Here is a 22,906-nt window from a genome sequence, read left to right as displayed (position 1 = left end):
GAACAAAATATTTTAAAGATTTTGGGAGCACAAAAAGACCCAGAATAGCCAGAGCACTCCTGAGAAAGAAAAATGGAGCTGGAGGAATCAGGCTCCCTGATTTCAGACTATACTACAAAGCTACAGTCATCAAACAATATGGTATTGGCACAAAAAAACCAGAAATATAGATCAGTGGAACAGGACAGAAAGCCCAGAATTGAACCCATGCTCCAAAGGTCAACTGATCTATGACAAAGGAAGGGAGATTATACAATAGAGAAAAGACAGTCCCTTCCACAAGTGGTGCTGGGGGAGCTCTCCCTGTGGTGCAGCAGAAATAAATCCCACTAATATCCATGAGGATATGGGTTCAATTCCTGGCCTCTCTCAGTGGATAGGGGATCCAGAGTTGCTCTGAGCTGTGGTGTAGGTCAAAGATGCAGCTTAGATCCTGCATTGCTGTGGCTGTGGCATAGGCAGGCAGCTGTAGCTCTAATTTGACCCCACGCCTAGGAATTTCCACATGCTGTGAGTGCAGCCCTAACAAAGCAAAAACAAACAAACAAACAAAAATGTGGTGCTGGGAAAAGTGGACAGCTATAAATGCAATAAAATTCACTGAGTTGTTTTGTTTTGTTTTGTTTTTTTTGGTTTTTGTTTGTTTGGTTGGTTTTAGGGCCACAGGTGCAGCATATGGAAGTTCCCAGGCTAGGGGTCAAATCAGAGTTACAGCTGCTGACCTATGCCACAGCCACAGCCACAGCAACAGCAGGATCCAAGTCACATCTGTGACCTACACCACAGCTCACAGCAACACCAGATCCTTAACCCACTGAGCGAGGCCAGGGATCAAACCTGCATCATCATGGATACTCGCTGGATTCTTTTCTACTGAACCACAGTGGGAATTCCACTGACTCTTTTTGTTTTAAAGGAATTACTTCTCCTATTAACCATTAAATATTATATATGTATATCTTTTAAATTTATTTATTTTTGTAGCTGTTCCATGGCATGTAGAAGTTCTTAGGGCAGGGACTGAACCCACAACGCAATAGTGACCCCAGCCATTGCAGTGCCAATGCCAGATCCTTAACTGTTAGGCCACTGAGAAACTCCACTTAAACACTTTTTTTTTTTTCAGGGCCACACCTAAAGGATATGGAAGTTCCCAGGCTAGGGGTTGAATTGGAGCTGCAGCTGCCAGCTACACCACAGCCACAGCAATGCGGGATTGGAGCCAAGTCTGCGACCTGCACCACACCTTGCAGCAAAGCTGGATCCTCAACCCACTGAGTGAGTTCAGGGATCAAACCCGCATGCTCCTGGATACTAGTTGGGCTTGTTACCACTAGTAAGCCACCATGGGCATTCCCCTACATATTTTTAATATATCCTCAAAATTTTCAATAACATTTAAGTTTGGCAGTAGGTCTTGAGAGGAACTACCTTCATAGAGCAGAAGCAATTGCCTATATTATCCAAATGAACACTGTTTTTGATTTTGAGTGTTTAATACCACTGTTCCCATTCTTTAGACAAGTCTGGGGCATGATGCCAGTTGCGGTCACCATACACTTGTCCACACAGGCTTCTGGCAAGGCTCTTTCATGCCCTGAGGACTTTCTACAAAACGGCTCATGAAGAGCTGAAGGGGTGAGTGCTCCACTTACACCCCTTCAAAGTGGACATTCCTTTCAACAAAGGGCCCTCTGTGTTCTCATATCTCTGTATCCAGGATTAGGGTGAGACAACCACGTGCTCCGCTGGACGAGATCAACTTACAAGAGATCCTTATAATTTTAAAAAGGAAGGGGCTAAGTGGAGAGCAAACCAACACGCTTGCAGGCAACGCATGCCAGAAATTCTAAAAAGAGCTAAGCCGCAAAAGAAACCTGATGTTTCTCAAAGCAGTATCTAATTTTCCTGAACGGAATTCAAACCAGATCGCCTTCATTCAAAGAACTGATTTTTTACCATCCACTTACCTAGCACTGCTCCACCACAGGCCAGGCCCCGAGCCCACCATCCACGAGCCTTCACAACAGGCGGTCACAGAGAAAGCGCTGGAGACAGAAAGAGAATGATTGGAGGTTGCTTGAAGAAGACGGGAAGACAGTCGACCTCGCGAATCCACGCCATTAGATGCACTTCGTTGACAGCAAGTGCATCCTGCTGAGTCCCTAAGTCTGTGTTATCAGTGCAGAGAGGACAATATTACGCCTGCTGCCACCAGGACCACGCTCTGCTGTGAACATCCATCCCCGCTCCTCCTGGCCATGGACCTTCTCCAGTGATGGGTCGCAGGAGCCCTGTGCCATCCAATGTCTGTTGGCCTCACTGCTGTTCTATAGCTTTCTGTCCTCTAGACCATGCCCCGAGAGAAAGAGCCCACCCGTGTCCCCCAGAGACAGCTCCACTCTCCTCCAAGCCCCATCCCATCCCACCTGCCCCGCTCATTCCCAAGGAGAAGCCTCGCCATCACGGAGCTCGCCACCTCCCCCTCTCGCCACCTCCTTAATGCCTTGGTCTTGTCTCCCTCTTTCCTCTCTCTCCAGAGCAGAGCTACTCTGCAATCATTCACTCCTGGCTTCAAGTCACGGACCGAGTGGGGGTGAGATTGAGGAATCGAAAATGTCATCACAAAGAGAACAGAACGCCTGTGAGGGTGTTGCAGGTGATTTTCCCCATCGTGTGTCGCCAAGTTTTTCCCTGGGGAGCACCCCCCCACCCCGTTCTTCGCCTTTTCTGTCATAACATCTACTCGAAATTCTATTCGGGAGATTCTCTTCAGCATGATTTCTCCCTCTGCTTTCTTTTTTGTTTCGGCCCTGCCCCATGGCATGCCGTACGTCCCCAGGTCAGGGATCAAGTCCACACCACAGCAGTGACAACACGAATCCTTAACCCACTGAGTCACCAGGGAACTCCCTCCACCTCTACTTTCTTAAAAAAAAAAAAAACAAAACAAAACTTGGGAGTTTCCATCATGGCTTAGCAGAAACGAATCTGACTAGCATCCATGAGGACACAGGTTTGATCCCTGGCCTTGCTCAGTGGATTAAGGATCCAGTGCTGCCATGAGCTGTGGTGTATGTAGGCTGCAGACATGGCTCCGATCCGACATTGCTGTGGCTGTGGTGTAGGCCAGCAGCTGCAGCTCCAACTTGACCCCTAGCCTGGGAACCTCCATATGCCACGGGTAGGGCCCTAAAAAGACCAAAAATAAAAACCCAAAACTTACTAGCTTGTTTCTCTTCTCCATTTAATATACAAAATGGAACCCAGAGTCATAGAAGTGTGCCATTGGAAGACAGCTTAGAAATCTAATCCAATCCCTTTACTTTATTTATTTACTTACTGTCTTTTTAGGGCCAAACCCACGGCCTATGGAGGTTCCCAGGCTAGGGGTGGAATTAGAGCTCCAGCTGCCAGGCTACGCCACAGCCCACAGCAATGTCAGGGATCATACCTGCTAAGCTCCAGGGGAAACTCCCAATCCCTTTACTTTAGAGACAAGGAAACAAGCCCAGAGAGGAGAAGGGAGTTCACACAGCTGATCGGCGACAGCCACAGAACACAGGGCCCCGACACCCGGTTTTCACTTCATCCCTGGAATTGTCTAGTTTGTTTCTCATAGGACTTAACATTACTTTGTGTAGGCACGTACAGAAAAACCCTTCTGGGGATAGTTTATCCCCTCGGGGGAGTCCCGAGGATCCCAGACAAAGGTCTTCCTGCACCGGCAAGGAGGCAGCACTTCCCCGACATGTTCCCACATCTCCTGGGTGGCGTCATCAGCAAAGTGCTGTGACTCCCCCCAAGGTCACAAGGGAAGTGACGACATGAAGACTGGAATCCAAGTATTGCCTCTGGGGTGGACGAGCCATGAGATCCTGCTGTCTAGCACAGGGAACTCTATCTAGTCACTCGTGATGGAGCGTGATGGAGGGAATGTGAGAAAAAGAGTGTATATATGTGTGTGTGACGGGGTCACCTTGCTGTCCAGTGGAAATTGACAGAGCACTGTAAACCAGCTATAATGGACAAAATCAAAATCATTTAACATAAAAAAAAGCAAGCAAGCAAGCTGGAATCCAGGACTCCCGACTCAGGGGTGGTTTTGCTGACCCCCAAGGTCAGCCTGGGCAAGAGAGACGAGAGAATGAGAGATACAGAGTGAAGGAAAGTTACAGAAGAGGCTGGAAGGCCATGGAGGAGAGAAGTCAGATGTCGGCAAGAGAGGCCAGGCAACAGTCTCTCACGAGGCCACCTGGTCCTAGTTTCATGTGGACAAAACTGGACGGGAAAAGCTGAGTGTTTATCGCAGGCATGCAGCTTATTTCCCCAAAACCTTAGCTCAAAATTACTTTTTGAGAACACACATCTCTGTTTATTAAACAAAAGAGGAATCTGACCACAAGCACTGTTGTGGCAACAGACGCACTCTGCACAATTGGTGAGACCAGGAAGAGAAGGCAGCAGGAATTTGTGATCCCAGAGGCGTGTGGCTGAGCGGGGCCTCCCCTCCATTTATTAACTTCACCTTAAAATGCCCTTACCAGCTTGATGCTAGTACCTCTCTGACTTTCTCACTGTTGGAGCTATCCCACAGTGGAAATGGTTGTCTTCCAAGTTAGTGAGAAACCTGTCACTTGACTCATTTTAGCCAAGTTCAGGTAACAACCTTGAGTGGTCAGATGCAGCCATACCAACCTCTAACCTACTACTTTCTTTGCAGGAGAGAATTCTTACAGGTTAAGGATTGGTGTCTTTCCAATATCAAAATTCTTTGCTGTTGTTGTTTATTCCATGTGTCTTATTTCCAGTCTTATGTCCTGAACATTCTTTTATTATTATTATTATTATTATTATTTTCTTTTTTTTTTTGGTCTTTTTGCCTTTTCTAGGGCCACTCCCACGGCATATGGAGGTTCCCAGGCTAGGGGTTGAATCGGAGCTGTAGCTGCCACCCTACGCCAGAGCCACAGCAACGCAGGATCCAAGTTGCGTCTGCAACCTACACCACAGCTCTCGGCAACGCCAGATCCTCAACCCACTGAGCAAGGCCAGGGATCGAACCCGCAACCTCATGTTTCCTAGTCGGATTCGTTTCCACTGCACCATGACTGTGTCCATACATTTTGTTACGCACTTTGGGCACCTCAAGAACAGAGGCTTTCAATAAGCATTTTTTTGTACCATATACAACTTGGAATTTAAGATTTTTTTTTTTAGAAGTTCCCGTCATGGCACAGTGGAAACGAATCCAACTAGGAAACATGAGGTTGAGGGTTTGATCACTGGCCTCACTCTGTGGGTTAAGGATCCGGTGTTGCCGTGGGCTGTGGTGTAGGCTGGCAGCTGTAGCTCTGATTCAACCCCTAGCCTGGGAACCTCCATGTGCTGCCCCCCCCCCCAAAAAAAAGATTTTTTTTAAATGGAAAAGATTTTCTAACATTGAAATTTTCCCCAGGCAATCAGACAGACACTGTAAACTGTAGTCTATCTGTGCCACTGTAACGGCATTGCTTTCCCATGCACTACTCTTTAAAAATGAATTAATTTGATTTGATTTCCTGATTGTAAAATATATTCCTTGAGAGAATTTGAAGGACATGCAAAAGTATAAATTAGAAAATAAAAGTTATCAAAGTATAATTCTAGATATGACCACTGCTAACATCTTGGTAAGAGCCTCACCAAACTGTTCTCTGTGTGTGTGTGTGTGTGTGTGTGTGTGTGTTACAAAACTGGAATCGTTTTATATCCTGCTTTTTCTGTTTTGAATTATACAGCAAGTGTTTAACCCAATAATAAATATTATTCTAAAATGTTATTTAGGAGTTCCCATTGTGGCTCAGTGGTAACAAACCCAGTTAGTACCCATGAGGAGGTGGGTTCGATTCCAGGCCTTGCTCAATGGGATAAGGATCTGGTGTTGCTGTAGGTCATAGACACAGCTCAGATCTATTGTTGCCGTGGCTGTGGCACAGGCCTGCAGCTGCAGCTCTGATTCAGCCCCTAGCATGGGAACTTTCATGTGCTTCAGGTGTGGCCCTAAAAAGGAAAAATAAATAAATAAATAAAATACCATTTTAATTTAAAAAAATCTTTAAACATTTTATTCCATTATAAGCAGTTTCTAAGCTTTTGTTTTTACAAATATTGTAATGTTGCGATGGAGAATCTTAGATTCCTACACTGTGTGTGTGTGCATGCGTGTGTGTATGCTCATCTCTGAATATTTCTTTCAGGGGAAAAAATTTCCAAAGAGCTGCCACATAGAAGGAAAAGTGACCAAAATAAGCCAATTCTAACAAAGTCTACAACTTAGCTATAAATTATCTCCAACACTGAGCCTAGATTAACATGATGGCACATGGTCATTGCCCCAAGCACCTGATCAAACAATGGAAAAAAAATCATGTGTCATCCAAGTCATCCTAGGTCTCAAGTTATTGCTACAATTGTATGTAGTTACAATTTTCCACACAATAAAAAGTAACCAGGGTCACATGGAAACACAGCGACATGAATGAAAACCAACAGAAATAATAGAAACAGACCAATGGTGGTGAGGTGAGCAAATATTGAAGCGTCAGACACAGATTTTTGAGAAATTACGTTCACTCTGTTCATGAAGGTGAAAAACAAGACTGAATAAGAGAAAACTATTTTTAAAGTACGAAATGAAAATTCTAGAACTAAAACTAAAATAACAGAAAATAAGAGCCCAAGGGGTAGCTACAAAAGGAGATGAGACACAGATGACAAGAGATTTAATTAACAAAAAATAGGAGAGAAGAAAATATCCAGATTAAAGCCTACGAAAACAAAAGAATGGAGAACAGGTAAGAGGGTAAAAAATTTGAGGATTCAGTGGGGAACACCCAGCTTATGTGTAACTGGGGTCCCAGAAGGAGAGAAGAGAATGGGACAGAGTTGTATTTGATGGCTGAGAACTTTTCAAAACTGATAAAAGACACAAAACCCCATATTCAGTTGCCTACAAATCCCAGGCAAGACAAATAAAAAGAAATTAATACCTGAGCACATCAGAATAAAATTGCTGAAAACCAAAGACAGAGTAAAACTCACAGGAACAATGAAAGAAGAAAGAGGCAAATTACCTACAAGGGAGCACCAATTAGATGCATAGCTCTCTCAAGAAACAATGGAAGTCAAAAGAAATAGAATGGTATCTTTTTTTTTTTTTTTTTTTTTTTGCTTTTTAGGGCCACATACATGGCATATGGAGGTTCCCAGGCTAGGGGTCCAACCAGAGCTACAGCTGCTGGCCTACACCACAGCCACAGCAATGCCAGATCTGAGCTGCATCTGTGACCTACACCACAGCTCACGGCAACACCGGATCCTTAACCCACTGATCAAGGCCAGGGATGGAACCCGCAACCTCATGGTTCCTAGTCGGATTCATTAACCACTGAGCCACGATGGGAACTTCTAGAATGGTATCTTTAAAGCACTGAAAGAAAATATGTGTCAACCTAGAATTCTACACCCAATGAAAATATCTTCTGAGGTTTTCTTCAAGATTAAAAATATATCCAGGGAGTTCCCGTCGTGGCGCAGTGGTTAACGAATCCGACTAGGAACCATGAGGTTGCGGGTTCGGTCCCTGCCCTTGCTCAGTGGGTTAACGATCCGGCGTTGCCGTGAGCTGTGGTGTAGGTTGCAGACGCGGCTCGGATCCCGCGTTGCTGTGGCTCTGGCGTAGGCCGGCGGCTACAGCTCTGATTAGACCCCTAGCCTGGGAACCCCCATATGCCGCGGAAGCGGCCCAAAGAAATAGCAAAAAGACAAAAAAAAAAAAAATATATATATATATATCCAGACAAGCAAAAACTAAGAGAATTAATCACACCACTGAGGGCATACTAAAAAGCATAATTCAAAGTGAAGGAAGATGATCACAGATGGAAGACCAGACATGCAAAAAGGAGTCAAGAACAATAAATTGGTAAATAGGTGGGTAAATTTAAACATTCATTTTACAAAATAGTAATAATTAATTATTGAGTTAAAATGCATGTGTATAGTTAAAAATACATGACCATAATGGCATGAAAGTCAAGCATGGATAAGCAAAGTTCCAGAGTCTTTTCATTATCTATGAAGAAGGTAAAAATATCAATTAATATTAGACTTTGATAAGATCAGAATAGATGTCTTAATCTCTAAAAAATGAATAATAAAAAACTCAATCCAGGAGTTCCCATTGTGGCTCAGCAGGTTAAGAACCCAATGGGTATCTACGAGGAGTATGGATTTGATTCCTGGCCATGATCAGTGGGTGAAGGATCCGGTGTTGCCTATACATTGTAGGATTATAAAAAACCCAGTCTGATAATCTTTGTCTTTTTTTTTCTTTTTAGGATCGCACCGGTGACACATGGAAGTTCCCACACTGGGGGTCAAATCAGAGCTGTAACCACCAACCTACACCACAGCCACAGTAATGCCAGATCCTTAACCCGCTGAGCGAGGCAAGGGATTAAACCTGCATCCTCATGGATACTAGTTGGGTGTGTTTCCACTGAGCCACAGTGGGAACTCCTGGACTTTTTTTAAAGTATGTGTAACCAAACACTTATCTCAATTGTTTTAAAAAAACAATCTTGAGAAAGTTCCTGCACAATGTCTAGCTTTGAGCAAAGCAATTTCCTGGTACACTTTCCGAAGCAAACCTGATGCAAAATGCATAAAAGACTTACTAGGTGAGGTCACCAGCTGCACGAAGTTATCAGTTATAGACCTGTTAAAAAGAAAGACAGCTAATAGTGGGGAGACTTGTAAAACAGTGGAAGTAATGAGTTAGCAGAGGGAGTCAAGACCATCCTGTTTTAGAAAAATAAAATCGCTTCATCTGTTGATAAGAGAATGTTTGTCTTTTATTTTTTTCTTTTCTTTTCTTTTTTTCTTTTTAGGGTTGCACCTGTGGCATTTGGAGGTTCCCAGGCTGGAGGTCGAATCAGAGCTGTACCCTCCAGCCTACACCACAGCCACAGCAACTCAGGATCCAAGCCATGTCTGCAACCTACACCACAGCTCACAGCAATGCCTGATCCTTAACCCACTTAGCGAGACCAGGGATTGAACCCTCATCCTCATGGATACTAATCAGGTCCGTTACTGCTGAGCCGCAACAGGAACTCCAGAATGTTGGTCCTTTAAATTGTCTTTTAAATACCTAATCTAAAATAGTCCCAAATCAACGAACAATGTGTTAAAAAGAAAGAGAGAGGAAAAAAAAAAAAAAAGAACAAGAAAAAAGGGAGTTCCCATCCTGGTGCAGCGAAAAGGAATCCAACTAGGAATCATGAGGTTGCTGGTTTGATCCCTGGCCTCACTCAGTGGGTTAAGGATCCAGCGTTGCCATGAGCTGTGGTGTAGGTTGCTGTGTGGCTGTGGCTGTGGCCACCAGCTGTAGCTCCGATTTGACCCCTAGCCTGGGAACCTCCATGTGCGTGGGGCCTGCCCTAAAAAGCAAAAAAAAAAAAAAGAGAGAGAGAGAGAGGAGACAGGTGAATCCCTGTCTCCCACAGCCACTGCTGTCCAGACCACTTTTGCTCTATGACTTGATACGATGCTGTTGGCTTGGAATGCTCTTCAAACCACCATCACAACTACCCCGGGTAGAGCTGTTTCAAATCTATGTCGCAGGCTCTGGTCATTTTGCAAGTTCACGCTCATCTATGTCTACTCATAGCAAGCATAACAATGCACACGACAGCCTACATTAAATTGTTTCCGTTTAAATGCGTGAAATGAATCGTGTAACTTGCTTTTGAAATACTTTTTTTGCCTTTTTTTTGGGGGGGGCACACTCGTGGCATATGGAAATTTCCAGGCTAGGGGTCAAATCGGAGCTGCAGCTGCTGGCCTAAACCACAACCACAGCAATGAGGGATCTGAGCCACATCTATGATTTTTTTCCTGGAATGCACAGGTGGCCATGTCTACGCGGTCCTTATAGGATGCCCCAATCTCAAGACAGAGCCCCGTTTCCTTAGTCTGGCATGTAGGCCCAGGTACGATGGGTGCTGAGTCTAACCAGACCCAGGCTGACCCACCCTCTTGCTCCGAGGACAGTAATTTCTTCCCAAACAAGGGGCACCCTTTCATGTCTCAGAGCCTGGCCCACGCTCCTCCCTCTCCTGTGCCTGGTAAACCACACACCTCTCAAGTTTCAGGTCAAAACGCCACTTCCATTGTGGGACATTCTGCGTCCTTCGGTCCCCAACCCTCCTCACCACAGTTATTTCATGTGTCATCATTATTTATTCATCCATCTTCCTCCCTGGACTCCGCGCTCCTTGAAGATGGAGGCTGTGTTTCTTACCCATGTGAGACTCCCACCCCGAACCAAGGGCCTGGACACAGCAGCTATTTGGTAATTGTTAGAGAGTCAACCAAGTAGTTGGCCTAACCTGGACTTTGATCCACTGTCTGAAGTCTAGCCTTCCTAAAGCAGTTCTGTCCCCAACCCCCAAATCCAAGCATATAGGGCCACCACTAATTTGTACCTTGGGCAAATGAGAAAAAAGTGTCTTCTCCAGGAGTTTCCATTGTGGCTCAGGGGGTTAAGAACTTGGCATAGTATCCATGAGGATGTGGGTTTGATCCCTGACCTCACACAGTGGGTTCAGCATCCAGTGTTGCTGCAAGCGGTGGCATGGGTCCCAGGTTCGGCTCAGATCTGGTGTTGCCATGGCTGTGGTGTAGGCCGGCAGCTGGAGCTCTGATTGGACCCTTGGCCTGGGAACTTCTATATGCTGCAGGTGTGACCCCAACAAGAGGGAAAAAAAGTGCCTCCACCAGGCTGACAGATTCCCATCAGACACCCTTATTCTGAGCTTACCCATGGTGTACATGTCCTTCCACAGAGCTTTGCATGAGCTGCAGTTCCTCTCTCTCTCTTAACCAGGCCCATCCTTGTTGCAGAAAACAAGGCACAGATCCAGACACGCAGCCGGCAGGCCTGCAGACAATTCTCCTGCCTCTGTATGATCTATGGGTTTTTCTGGAAAGACCCATAGAGTCCCTCTGCACATGCAAACGTCAACTCCAGCCCAAAGGTGACATGCACTGTGAATCTCTCACCTGCTCTCAAGCAGACCTAACCCCTCCTTCTTCTATGCCCCCTTCACTGTGGAAGACGCGCCTGTGAATCCTACGATACTGCCTTCCGGTTCTTTCTTCACTGCCTGGGCTCACGGCTGCCCTGTGAGCAGGAGTCAAGAGGAGGGATCTCTTGCAGTTCCCGTCATGGCTCAGCAGTAACAAACCCAACTAGCATCCATGGGAATGTGGGTTCCGTCCCTGGCCTTGCTCAGTGGGTTAAGGATCCGGCGTTGTCGTGAGCTGTGGTGTAGGTCAACAGCTTGGATCCTGTGTGGCTGTGGCTGGGGTGGAGGCCAGCAGCTGTGGCTCCTATTTGACCCCAGCCTGGGAATTTTTGTATGCCGCACCTGCATATGAAAAGAAAAAAGAATATGCCACACCTGCCCTAAAAAAAAAAAAAAAAAAAAAAAAAAAAGGAGTTCCTGTTGTGGCACAGAGCGAACGAATCAGACTAGGAACCATGAGGTTGCAAGTTTGAGCCCTGGCCCCGCTGAGTGGGTCAAGAATCCGGCACTGTGAGAGCTGTGGTGTATGTAGGTCACAGACACCGCTCGGATCTGGCGTTGCTGTGACTCTGGTGTAGGTCGGCAGCTACAGCTCCGACTAGACCCCTAGCCTGGGAACCACCACATGCCACAGGTGCAGCCATAAAAAGACAAAAAAAAAAAGAAAAAAAAGGAGGGATCCCATCTTAATCCTCTTTGAGCCTCAAATGCCTGGAATGGTAGCTTTCACACACATGGTAGAAATTAAATGTTTTAGACCGAAGGCAGAACTTCCATCACATTAGTACTCACTTAAAAATCTCTTCACAAGGAGTTCCTGTTGCAGCTCAGCAGTGACAAACATGACTAGTGGCCACGGGGATCCAGGTTTGATCCCTGGCCCCGCTCAGTGGGTTGGGGATCCGGCATTGCTGTGAGCTGTGGTGTAGGTCGCAGGTGTAGCTCTGATCCCGTGTTGCTGTGGCTGTGGCGTAGGTTCGCAGCTGTAGCTCCCATTCAGCACCTAGCCTGGGACTTTCATGTGCCGCACCTGAGGCCCTAAAAGACCAAAAATCCCCCTCCAAATTCACGAAGCCTCCCTTTGGCCTCTTGACTGTTTCAGACCCCGCAGCCTGGCCCACCAGACGCTCAGCCCCACTGTCACAGTGGACATCTGAGCACCTATTACCTCCGGGCCTCTGCCCACCTGTCCCTTCTGCCTCTGAGGCCCTGTCCCTCTTTGCCTGTCCAAGCCCTAGCCATCCCTCAAGGCCCAACTCAAATGCCATCTTCTTCATGAAGCTGCCCCTCAGCAGGTGAGGCCTCTGGCTGCTGAGAAGCAGTGCTTCGCCCTCCCAGGTCACCGCTGAAACGCTGCTCTGTGTTTGGATGATGCATGTTTGTTATTAAAGCACTTGGAGGGCAGGTCTTTGCAGAGTTAGCCTAGGGCAGTGCATGCAGCCGGGGTCAGGACATACTGGACGGGAGGGGCTGGGGAGTCCCGCGCGGCAGCTGCAGGTGGAAGTGGCACCAAGTTCATCTACAAGGACCCAGCAGGGCCCGGACCTCCTCCCCCGCCCTCCTCTTTTTTTCTCAGCAGGGACAAAATAGGAGCTAAGGAAGAACCTCCCTTCCTCTCCCAGCCAACCTAGCTCGGCCTCCCTTCTGGAGAGGGGAGAGCAAGGTGTGGGAGCCTAGGCTGCTTTGCTCCACCCCTCTCCTCTCCCCCAAACACAGAGCAGAAATTCACCTTTGCCAGCAGCGTTGTCTGCAAGCTCCAGCAGGACGCGGCACGCCCGGGGCGCATGGCAGGTGGCCCTCAGCTCGCCTCCGTGGGCACAGCGCGGACAGAGGCCTCCCTCTCCGGCATGAAGCGCCTCCACTCGGCACCCTGGGCCCCCCTGGTCCTCAGCCTGGCCTTTGCCTCCTTCCACTCGGCTTGCTTGGCAGGTAGAACTGGGAGCTTTACTCTCGCCACGCTGGGAAGAGGGAGGGAGGGCAGGGGGCGGGAGGAGGATTCCTTGGCCAGGGTTGGTCCTGAAAGAGGAAACAGCACTTTCTCATCTGAGGGATTCGGCAGGAGAGGATAGGGTGGGTGGGGGTGTCTGAAGTCCTCCTAAGACCAGCATTAGCTTAGCAGCAGCCACCTCTGCTTTGTGGCCTTTGCCACAGAGAGCCTCTCCCAGCAGGGGACCAAATTGCCCTAAAATGACATCTTCTGGTCGGTTGCTGTCTCTCAATGGCTCCTTCTCTGCACAATTGTGTTGCAATCCCACCTTTTGTGGCTGGCACCCTCCCTTTGCACCCCTTCCTCTCACCTAAGGACCTCTGCTCCTTCCTTGACCCTGTGCGCCCTTTGCAACCCTCACAAAACCTCAACACACAAAGCTGCCATATGCTGCTTAAACTTCTCCCACGTCGCCTCGGCTTGGCAGCTGGGGGGCTATCACCCCTTTCTCTCATGGAGGCTGAGGGGTGTATTCGGTGACACCCCCCTCTTACCCTCTGCACCCCAGGGACCTCGTTCACATTCTCATGCTCTTGGCTTTGATCTTGCTCCTCAGAACAGTCTGCCCTGCTCCCTGACACGTTTTCTGTCTCTCAAAACGAACCCGCACGGTTCCCCCCCAGGCTCTATCTATCTCTCTCATCCTCACAGTCTCTCCTGTGACGGCTCAGGTTGTGGGCTCGCAAGCCACCGAGCCTCAGCTCAGCTCCAGCATCCACAACTTACTAGCTGTGTGACCTCGAGCAAATGACTTCCCCTCTCTGTGCTCCAGTTTCCTCATTTCTAACGTGGGGATAATCCTTGTGTTTATGCAGAGGGTTGTTGTAAAGATGAAATCGGGTTACTGCATGCAGAGAATTTTTAATAAAACAGCACGTGGTAAACTCTCAACGAAAGTTTGCATGTTCCCTTCATTTTCCAGTATCACCCCTTCCCCAAATAAGAAGGGGTGGGGGCAGCTTATTCTTATTCTTATTCTTCCCAAATAAGTCCTCCGGCATGTGACAGATTTAACTGTGCTGATTGGCTGTGTCTTTTCAGCAGCCTTTACTTTAGAAGGGACTCCAGGTGGGACCAGTCCCTGGCTGGCTTTGCTTATGAGGCCGCGGGAGAGGATTAAAATCTTCAGGATTTATAACGAGGCTATTCAGTATAAACCATATAAAATGTCTGATATTGAATAATTGCTGACGGATAGGAATGGCAATTTCGTATGGTTTAACCTGCTACCAGTGTACCGTTAACTAGGGTTTTTTTTCCCACTCCCAAGCTCTAGACAGGGACTGCTTCCATTCTAGGGGAGAGGGGAGATGAAAGTCAGGGTCAAAGAAGTTATGTGGGTTACAAGGGAAATTAAAATGTTGAGGAATCAATTTTTCCAAAGCAAATAAAACCAAGCTCTAAGGCATTTCGCTGTAAATAATTTACAGTAACAATCCGATTGCATCAAGCTAATTACTATTCTTCAGCAGGACATTGGAGTAGCTGAGGGGTGGGTGGCATAAAATGAGCCTGAGCAGCAATTTCATGGCTTTGGCTGAGCAAGAAGTTTCCTTCTAACTCGTCCTGCTATGTGACATGTGACAACAAGCACCTTTGAAGGACATGCTAACCTAGAGTCAATGGGGTCCGGAGAATTTCCAATTTTTTTTTTTTAATTCTCAAAGAAGCAGATCGAACAGCAATATAATTTCCAGAAAGATTCTTTTAAGTGTCTCTTGGTCTTGCTCTACCTAGATTAGCACGAAGAGATTTTTTTTTTTTTTTTTAAGGGCCACACTTACAGCATATGCAAGTTCTCAGGCTAGGGGTGGAATCAGAGCTACAGCTGCCAGGCTACACCACATCCGCAGCCACACCAGATCCAAGCTGTGTCTGCGACCTACATCACAGCTCACAGCAACAAGGGATCCTTAACCCACTGAGTGAGGCCAGGGATCGAACCTGCATCCTCATGGATCCTAGTCGGATTTGTTTCCACTGTGACATGAAGGGAACTCTCAAGACTTTTTTGATGACAGAAATGTTCCATACTTATGCTGTGCTTCCAACATGGTAGCCACTAGCCACACGTGGTGACTGAGCCCTGGGCATGTGGCTAATGTGGCTGGCAGCTACAGCTCCGATTGGACCCCTAGCCTGGGAACCTCCATATGCCGCAGGTACAGCCTTAAAGAGCTGAATAAAATAAAATAAAATGCAGTGTTTAGAGGCCATTGGTACCTGAACGGCAGTAAGAGAGGAAGATAAGGCATCTCTGAGTGGGGCATAGGGAGTGTTACGAAAAGGGGAGTGAATTTGCTGCCCAACGAAACACCACAGCCTGGGTACCCAAGACAACAGAAGCTTATTTTCTCACCCTCTCTCCTTGGCTTGCAGATGCCCTCTCTGCGCTGGGTCCTCATGTGATCTTTCCTCTGTGAGTTCATATCCCTGGTGTCTCTTTCTGTTCTTACAAGGACACCTCATATTGGATTAATTTAACCACTTAATCTTAACTGCTTTTGTTTGCTTGCTTTTTTTTGCTTTTTAGGGCCATACCTGCACCATATGGAAGTTCCTCCCAGCCTAGAGGTTGAATCAGAGCTACAGCTGCAGGTCTATGCCACAGCCACACCAATGCCAGATCCAAGCCACATCTGAGACCTACACCACTACTCATGGAACTGAATCCTTGACCCACTGAGCGAGCCCAGAGATCAAACTCTCATCCTCAAGGATACTAGTCAGGGTCGTAACCTGCTGAGCCACAACAGGGACTCCAAAGAAACTCACTTCATTTGTTTGTTTATTTTTATGGCTGCCCTGGCTGTATATGGTTCCTGGACTGGGGATTGAACCTGAGCCTCCACAGCAACCTGAACTGCTATAGTCAGATTCCTAACCTACTATGCCACAGCAGAAACTCCAAATTGCCTCTTTAAAGCACGCTTTCCATAAATTAGCACTACTGTGGGTTAGGACTTCATCGTATGAATTTGGGAGACAAAGCTTGATCTAGAGCTGAGGGTTCGTTTTGTTGCAAGAAATCTTCAAGCACCTATACCGGCACTTCTGTAATACTCTCAACATACTCACTACTGATTCATTGAAAAAGGAGAATGGGGAGTTCCCGTCGTGGCTCAGTGGTTAACAAATCCGACTAGGAACCATGAGGTTGCGGGTTCGGTCCCTGGCCTTGCTCAGTGGGTTAAGGATCCGGCGTTGCTGTGAGCTGTGGTGTAGGTCACAGATATGGCTCAGATCTGGCGTTGCTGTGACTGTGGCGTAGGCTGGTGGCTCCAGCTCCGATTAGACCCCTAGCCTGGGAACCTCCACATGCCACAGGAGCGGCCCTAGAAAAAGGCAAAAAGACCAAAAAAAAAAAAAAAAAAAAAAAAAGGAGAATGGGTTTTTCCTGCTGCCTGAGACTATCTTCTGCCTTTTCTTTCAGAATCAAGCAGCGGCAGCAGCAACTCAACCTTGACTGTCCACCATCCAGACCTTGAGACCCTGGAGCAGTGCCCCAGTAAGCTTCTCCTGGCACCTGCCCTAACCTCAGGGCCCACCCTGGAGCAGGGCAGGGACACTTAAGGCTCCTCGCTTTCTGTTCATTGGCATCGGGTGGCTGAATGCCTGCCTGGCCTACCGGTGCACCGGTGTGGTTCGTTTGCAGCCCCAGAAGTGTTTGCTGAGCATGTTTAAAGAGCTCTCTTGGCCTTGGCCCCCATCTAGGCTCACAATTTTTGGTGCAGGTGGCTTTAATGGCCCATCCACAGGACAGCAGCCCAAATGCCTGGAGTTCAAACACTTATAGATGTTCGGAAGTAGAAAGATCCTAAAAATCAGCCAGCCCAAGGTCTGCCGGGCGCAGGAGCTTCCTTTCGGTCCTTTGCGTATTTCTGTTTATCCTCCACTTAATACTTCCAGTGGCAAGGAGCCTGGGGCTTCATAAAGCAACCATTGTTCCGCTTGTGTAATTCATATAAAGTTTGCTTTATTCTACGTTTGGCTCCTTTCTTCTGCCCTCATCGAATGACCGAATGTGTTTACTTCTGGGCACTTAGGAAGGAGGGTAACAGACGATCAGACATGGAGGTTGCAGACATGGCTTTGGACCCCTGCAGCCTGGCATCGCGTCCAGTCTTGCAATCTCGTGACCTTGGGCAGGGGTCCGCCTCAGCTTCTTCAGTCAGGCAGGAGGAATGCCTGCCTGTCACTTTGTGAGGAAGGGATAAGGTAACACACGAGGAGCACTCAGCCCAGGGCAGGGCGTGCTTTAGTCAACGGCGGCGGATCCTAGGGTCCCTGGCCTGGATCTTATGAATAGTAGGGGTGAGGCAGGGTGGGGGAGGGGAGGCCGGGGTACTGTTGTCATTGGCCATCTCTCTTCGCCACCAGATGCCGACTTCTGCCCTCAGGCAGCCCGGTGCTGCCACACCGGCGTGGATGAGTATGGCTGGATCGCGGCTGCCGTTGGTTGGAGTCTCTTGTTTCTCACCCTCATCCTGCTCTGCGTGGACAAACTGATGAAGCTCACGCCAGAGGACCCCAAGGACTTGCAGGCGTGAGGCTGAGAATCCCCGTCCCCAGCATGTCCAGCACCGCCCGTGTGTGGGTGAGGGTGCCAGGGGAGAGCCATCATTTCAAAGTCATTTCCACCTTTAAACTCTGGTTACTTTTAAAAGGGGAGGAAGAAGGAAAGATGGACCCGAGCCAGGCCAGGCCAGTGCCTCTGTCACCCCTAATTTCCAAAGGCCCTTGGGTCCTTTTATAATCTGATCAGCTCCTTTCTCAAGAGGGTCCCCATGGGAGTGGCTTGTATTCTAATCATCATTTCCTGCTGGGGTCCAAGGGTGTGGTTCACAAGAAATAAGTTTTAGTCTTTTCGTCAACACATTCGAAACTAAACTCATCACGTCACCCAAAATCATTGTCTTTTATCCCTTTCTTCAATCAGAGGGGTCACTGTCATTTCACGATGTGAGACTCATCTTGGACATCCCAACATGCTCATGCCCACGTCCCATGTTGCTTCCCCCCCCTCCCCCGCGAGGCATATGGAATTCCCGGGACCAGGGATCAGATCCCGCTATAATTGCAACCTATGCTGCACCTGCAGCTACAGCAATGCTGGATCCTTAACCCACTGCACCAAGCCGGGGATCAAACCTGCATCCTGGCATGGCAGAGACACTGCCAAACCCTAATTCCACAGTGGGAACTCCTGCTTTTTGGGGGGTGGGCAGGGATCGAACCCTCACCAGAGTTGTGACCTGTGCCGATGCTTCTCCAGCTCTTGTCTCTTTCTTCAACATATCTTCCTGGCCCGGTCCCTATGCCATTTCGGGAATCGTTCATTTCATTCTCAGTGCCTTCAGGATTTCCCTGCACCCCCCTGCCTGTCACTCTCCACCCCACCAGCAGCTGCCAGACCAGGGCCTGTCACTCCCCTGCCGATAACGTCCAGGAACACCGAATGATGGAAGCCTCTCACCTTGGCATTCCGTTCTTCACACGAGTCCACCCATCCCCCCGACTCTGTATCCCAGCACATCTGGGGTGAGGCTCTGACCGACCCACCCCTCATCCGAATGTCTTTTGCTTTTCTGCTGCTGGTTCCTCTGCTAACGAGGCTGCCCTCCACGTCTGCCTCCAGAACGAAGCTTTCCCTGCTCTTGTGTTTGGGGGACCAGGAGCCGGGGGTCTCAGGGCACTTCTGTGTGGCCCTGAGCACAGCCGCTGTGAATAGGCCTCCTCACAATCAGCTTATACTTCCTCTTGCTCTGGGGGCACAGAAAGCACCTCATACTGTCTGTCCGATGAATGAACAAATAAACAAACACCGGAGCTCTTGCTCTAGAAGTACCTACGATCATCTCGCACGCAGAACCTCCATTTGTTCAAGGGTGGTTGACGTAACGGACCTCTGGAGAAGCCACTTGGTTCCTGCTGGGTCAGGGAGTCACTCAGCGCCAGGGTGTCACCATCAATGTGGATTCTTCCAGTGGGAGTCAGGGGGAGAGAAGAGGGGGTTCTTTAGGAAGAAAGGACAATGAGTCTTTTTTTTTTGGTCTTTTTTTTTTTTTTTTTTAGCACCACACCTGAGGCATATGGAAGTTCCCAGGCTAAGGATCAAGGGGTTGAATTGGGGCTGTAGCTTCTGGCCTACACCACAGCCACAGCAACGCCAGATCCTTAACCCACTCAGCGAGGCTAGGTATCGAACCTGCAGCCTCAGATTCACTTCTGTTGAGCCACGATGGCAACTCCAGGACAATGACTCTTTACAGAAACATGTCTACCCTTTGAGAGGAAATGCGTGTTTAGATGGGACAAACCACAAATAATCAGAATACCAGAAAAAAAAAAAAAAAGGAAAAGCCAGAGGCCTCTAAAAAAGGAAGAAACATTTTTCTAGAGGCAGCAAGTGACGGAAAGCCTCTTGATTGCTCTGTCAGAGAGTCTGAACACATTTCCCTGACAATGGAAACAAAAGAGACAGCCTGGCTCATTTTGCTGTCTTCTGAAGAGACAGATGCTTTTCAGAACCTCGGCTGTTTGCTCAGCAAAGCGGGATGGAATGACGGCTCCTCCACGCCACGTGGTCATGTGGACACGAGTGTCTGCAGGAGCCCTGAGCAACGTCGTGGTTGTCCACAGGCCTGTGTGTTCCCCTTTTTTAGAAATTCGGGGGAAGAGGGTCCACAAGACTGTTTAATTCTTTTGAAAAGATTCAGGATGGCACTTAGTTTAATATCTGCAAACTTTTTTATTTAATGATTTTGATATGTTTCCATCGTAGCTGGTTTACAGTGTTCTGTCAGTTTTCTACTGTACAGCAAGGTGACCCAGTTACACCTACATGTATACATTCTTTTTCTCCCATTCTCCTGCTCCATCCTAAGTGACGAGATACAGTTCCCAGTGCCACACCGCAGGATCTCATTGCTTATCCATTCCAAAGGCAATCGTTTGCATCTATCAACCCCAAATTCCAAGCCCATCCTACTCCCCCCTTGGCAACCTCAAGTCTGTTTTCCATGTCCATGATTTTCTTTTCTGTGGAAAGGTTCATTTGTGCCTTATATTAGATTCCAGATATAAGTGATATATGGTATTTGTCTTTCTCTTTCTGACTGACTTACTGAGTATGAGAGTCCCTAGTTCCACCCATGTTGCTGCAAATGGCATGATTTTGTTCTTTTTACGGCTGAGTAGTATTCCATTGTGGATATATACCACATCTTCCTAATCCAATCTTCTGTCAATGGACATTGGGTTGTCTCCATGTCTTGGCTGTTGTGAATAGTGCTGCTATGAACATACAGGTGCATGTGTCTTTTTCAAGGAAACTTGTGTCCGGATATATGCCCAAGAGTGGGATTGCTGGATCCTATGGTGGTTCTCTATTTACTTTTCTGAGGTACCTCCATACTGTCTTCCATAGCGGTTGTACCAATTTCCATTCCCACCAACAGTTCAGGAGGGTTCCCTTTTCTCCACACCCTCTCTAGCATTTATTTGTGGGCTTATTAATGATGGCCACTCTGACTGGTGTAATGCAAACATTTTCTGAAATAAGTCAATGTGCCACAGTGATGAGAGCATTGGCTTTAAAAAAGGAGGCAAAGAACGGAAAGTAAGATTTATTTCTGGCGAATGAGACCAGAATTGACTCGCTTTACCTTGCTGAGCATCAGCTTTCGAAGCAGAAAATGTAAGGGCGGGATCAAACTGGCAGTTGCAAACGAGGCTACAGAAGCTCGTTGAGGGAGTTCCTGTTGTGGCTCAGTGGGTTAAGGGCCTGACATGGTGTGTCTGTGAGGATGCAAGTTTGATCCCTGACCTCGTTCAGTGGGTTAAGGATCCAGCACTGCTGCAAGCTGTGGTGTAGGTCATAGAAGCAGCTTGGATCCGGGGTTGCCACGGCTGTGGTGTAGGCTGGCAGCCACAGCTCCAATTCAACCCCTAGCGTGGGAACTTCCGTATACCACAGGTGTGGCCATAAAAAGAAAGAAGAAAAAAAACCAACCCCGCTGCCAAAATCTCATGGAATTATTTGAGGTGCTGCCCAGAAGGGGGTGCTGCCCAGAAGGGGGTGGGCATGAGGCCCTTCCTTGTAACCAGAGCAGCGGGGCTCTTAGCTCTTTTGTACGTTTTTGGACCTCTGTGGCAAGACTGCATTTGCTGCTTTAAAGAGCAGAGAGTCAGAGCCCCCTTTGGTGTGGGAGACAACATGCAGATTCTTAGACTACATCAAAAGGAATTCCATGTAGCTGCTGCCACTGTCACAATAGAATTGAGGCATTTGTGAATTGTTTTTCTTTCACAAAAGGGAGGACAGATCAAATCCAAACAAGCACTCTTTTCTTTGAGATTAGAAAGAAAGGCGGTTATATAATTTGCAGGTTATGCTTCCCAGATGCAGTCTCGGATCTACCCTCAACACAGCATCTCTTAATCCCAGCAAGGCAGAGATGTGTCAGGAAATTAAAAGGGAAAACCTGAGCGGGGAGCGGGGTGGGGGGACCGAGATGGACGCTCAGGGATCTAAGAACTTACTTCCTGGGATAAAGCAGTAGAGCCTGCCTGACAGAAGATGTGCTTTCCATTTCAAAACTTAGCCTTCAGTAATCGGAGTTCCTGTTGTGGCTCAGCAGTAACCAGCTCAACTAATACCCATGAGGATGTAGGTTCAATCCCTGGCCTCGCTCAGCAGGTTAAGGATCCAGCACTGCTGTGAGAGGAGGCGTAGACTGAAGATGCAGCTCCAATCTGGACCTGCCTTTGCTCTTCCCTCCCCGCTCCCTCTTGTGATTGGATGCATCTGTTTTACTGGGATTCGTCTTCCAAGTCAAGCCGTCCCCCTCCTCCCTGGACGGACACACACGTGTACACATGCCCACCCCACCTCAACAGCCTGTGCTCACCCCCAGGGCAGCATAGGAAAAAGATTCTCTCCTTGAGGATGTGGAGAAAAGGGAACCTTCCTACGCTGTTGGTGGGACGTGAATTGGTGCAGCCACTGTGGAAAACAGTATGGAGGTTCCTAAAAAAACTACACACAGAGCTACCATGTGATCCAGCAATCCCACTCCTGGGCATCTATCTGGAGAAAACCATACTTTGCAAAGATACATGCACCCCAATAGTTCATAGCAGCACTATTTACAATAGCCAGACATGGAAGCAACCTAAGTGTCCATCAACAGAGGAATGGATAAAGAAGATGGGGTACATGGTACCATATACACAAGAGAATATTACCCAGCCATGAAAAAGAATGCCATAATGCCATTTGCAGCAACATGGGTGGACTTAGAGATGATCATACTAAGTGAAGTAAGTCAGACAAAAAGGCAAATACCATATGTATCACTTATATGTGGAATCTAAAAAATAATACAAAAGAACATATTTATAAAACTGAAACTGACTCACGGATACAGAAAACAAACTGCTGGTGATCAAAGGGGAAAGGGGAGGAAGATAATTTAGGAGATGGGATTAACAGATACACACTGTTACATGTAAAAGATAAGCACGGTCCTCCCGCATGGCACAGAGACCTGTACTCCATATCTTATAATAACCTAAACTGGAAAAGAATCTTCTAGAAGAGTATATATACATATATTACACACATATATCTGAATCATTTTTCTGTACTGCCAAACATATTGTATATCAACTACGCTTCAATTAAAAACACACCCACAAAGACTCTCCTCGACCAAACTTCTCTAAACCTTCTGCTCCCCTAAGCCTCAACCTGGCCTATGAAAACTATAGACTCTTTGGT

The 22,906-nt window shown here is 47.6% G+C and overlaps 2 protein-coding genes across 2 annotated transcripts in view; one reads left to right on the top strand and one right to left on the bottom strand.

Annotated features, from left to right (window-relative positions):
* The window catches only part of ATP6V0A4 (ATPase H+ transporting V0 subunit a4), a 98,594-nt gene extending 85,646 nt beyond the window's left edge, over nucleotides 1–12,948 (bottom strand). The window contains 1 exon segment of the mRNA XM_021078735.1: nucleotides 12,865–12,948. Coding sequence (XP_020934394.1) covers nucleotides 12,865–12,921 — 57 coding nt within the window. The 5' untranslated portion in view covers nucleotides 12,922–12,948.
* Nucleotides 12,572–18,963, top strand: TMEM213 (transmembrane protein 213). Its single transcript, XM_003134621.4, has 3 exons — nucleotides 12,572–13,064; nucleotides 16,556–16,630; nucleotides 17,503–18,963. Exons 1-3 carry the CDS (start codon nucleotides 12,920–12,922, stop codon nucleotides 17,670–17,672), a joined length of 390 nt encoding a protein of 129 aa, XP_003134669.1. The 5' UTR covers nucleotides 12,572–12,919; the 3' UTR covers nucleotides 17,673–18,963.

Source organism: Sus scrofa, chromosome 18 (assembly GCF_000003025.6).
Source record: "Sus scrofa isolate TJ Tabasco breed Duroc chromosome 18, Sscrofa11.1, whole genome shotgun sequence".
Taxonomy (NCBI): Eukaryota; Metazoa; Chordata; class Mammalia; order Artiodactyla; family Suidae; genus Sus; species Sus scrofa.
Note: the sequence above shows the minus strand (reverse complement) of the source record. Positions and strands in the feature narration are given on the sequence as shown.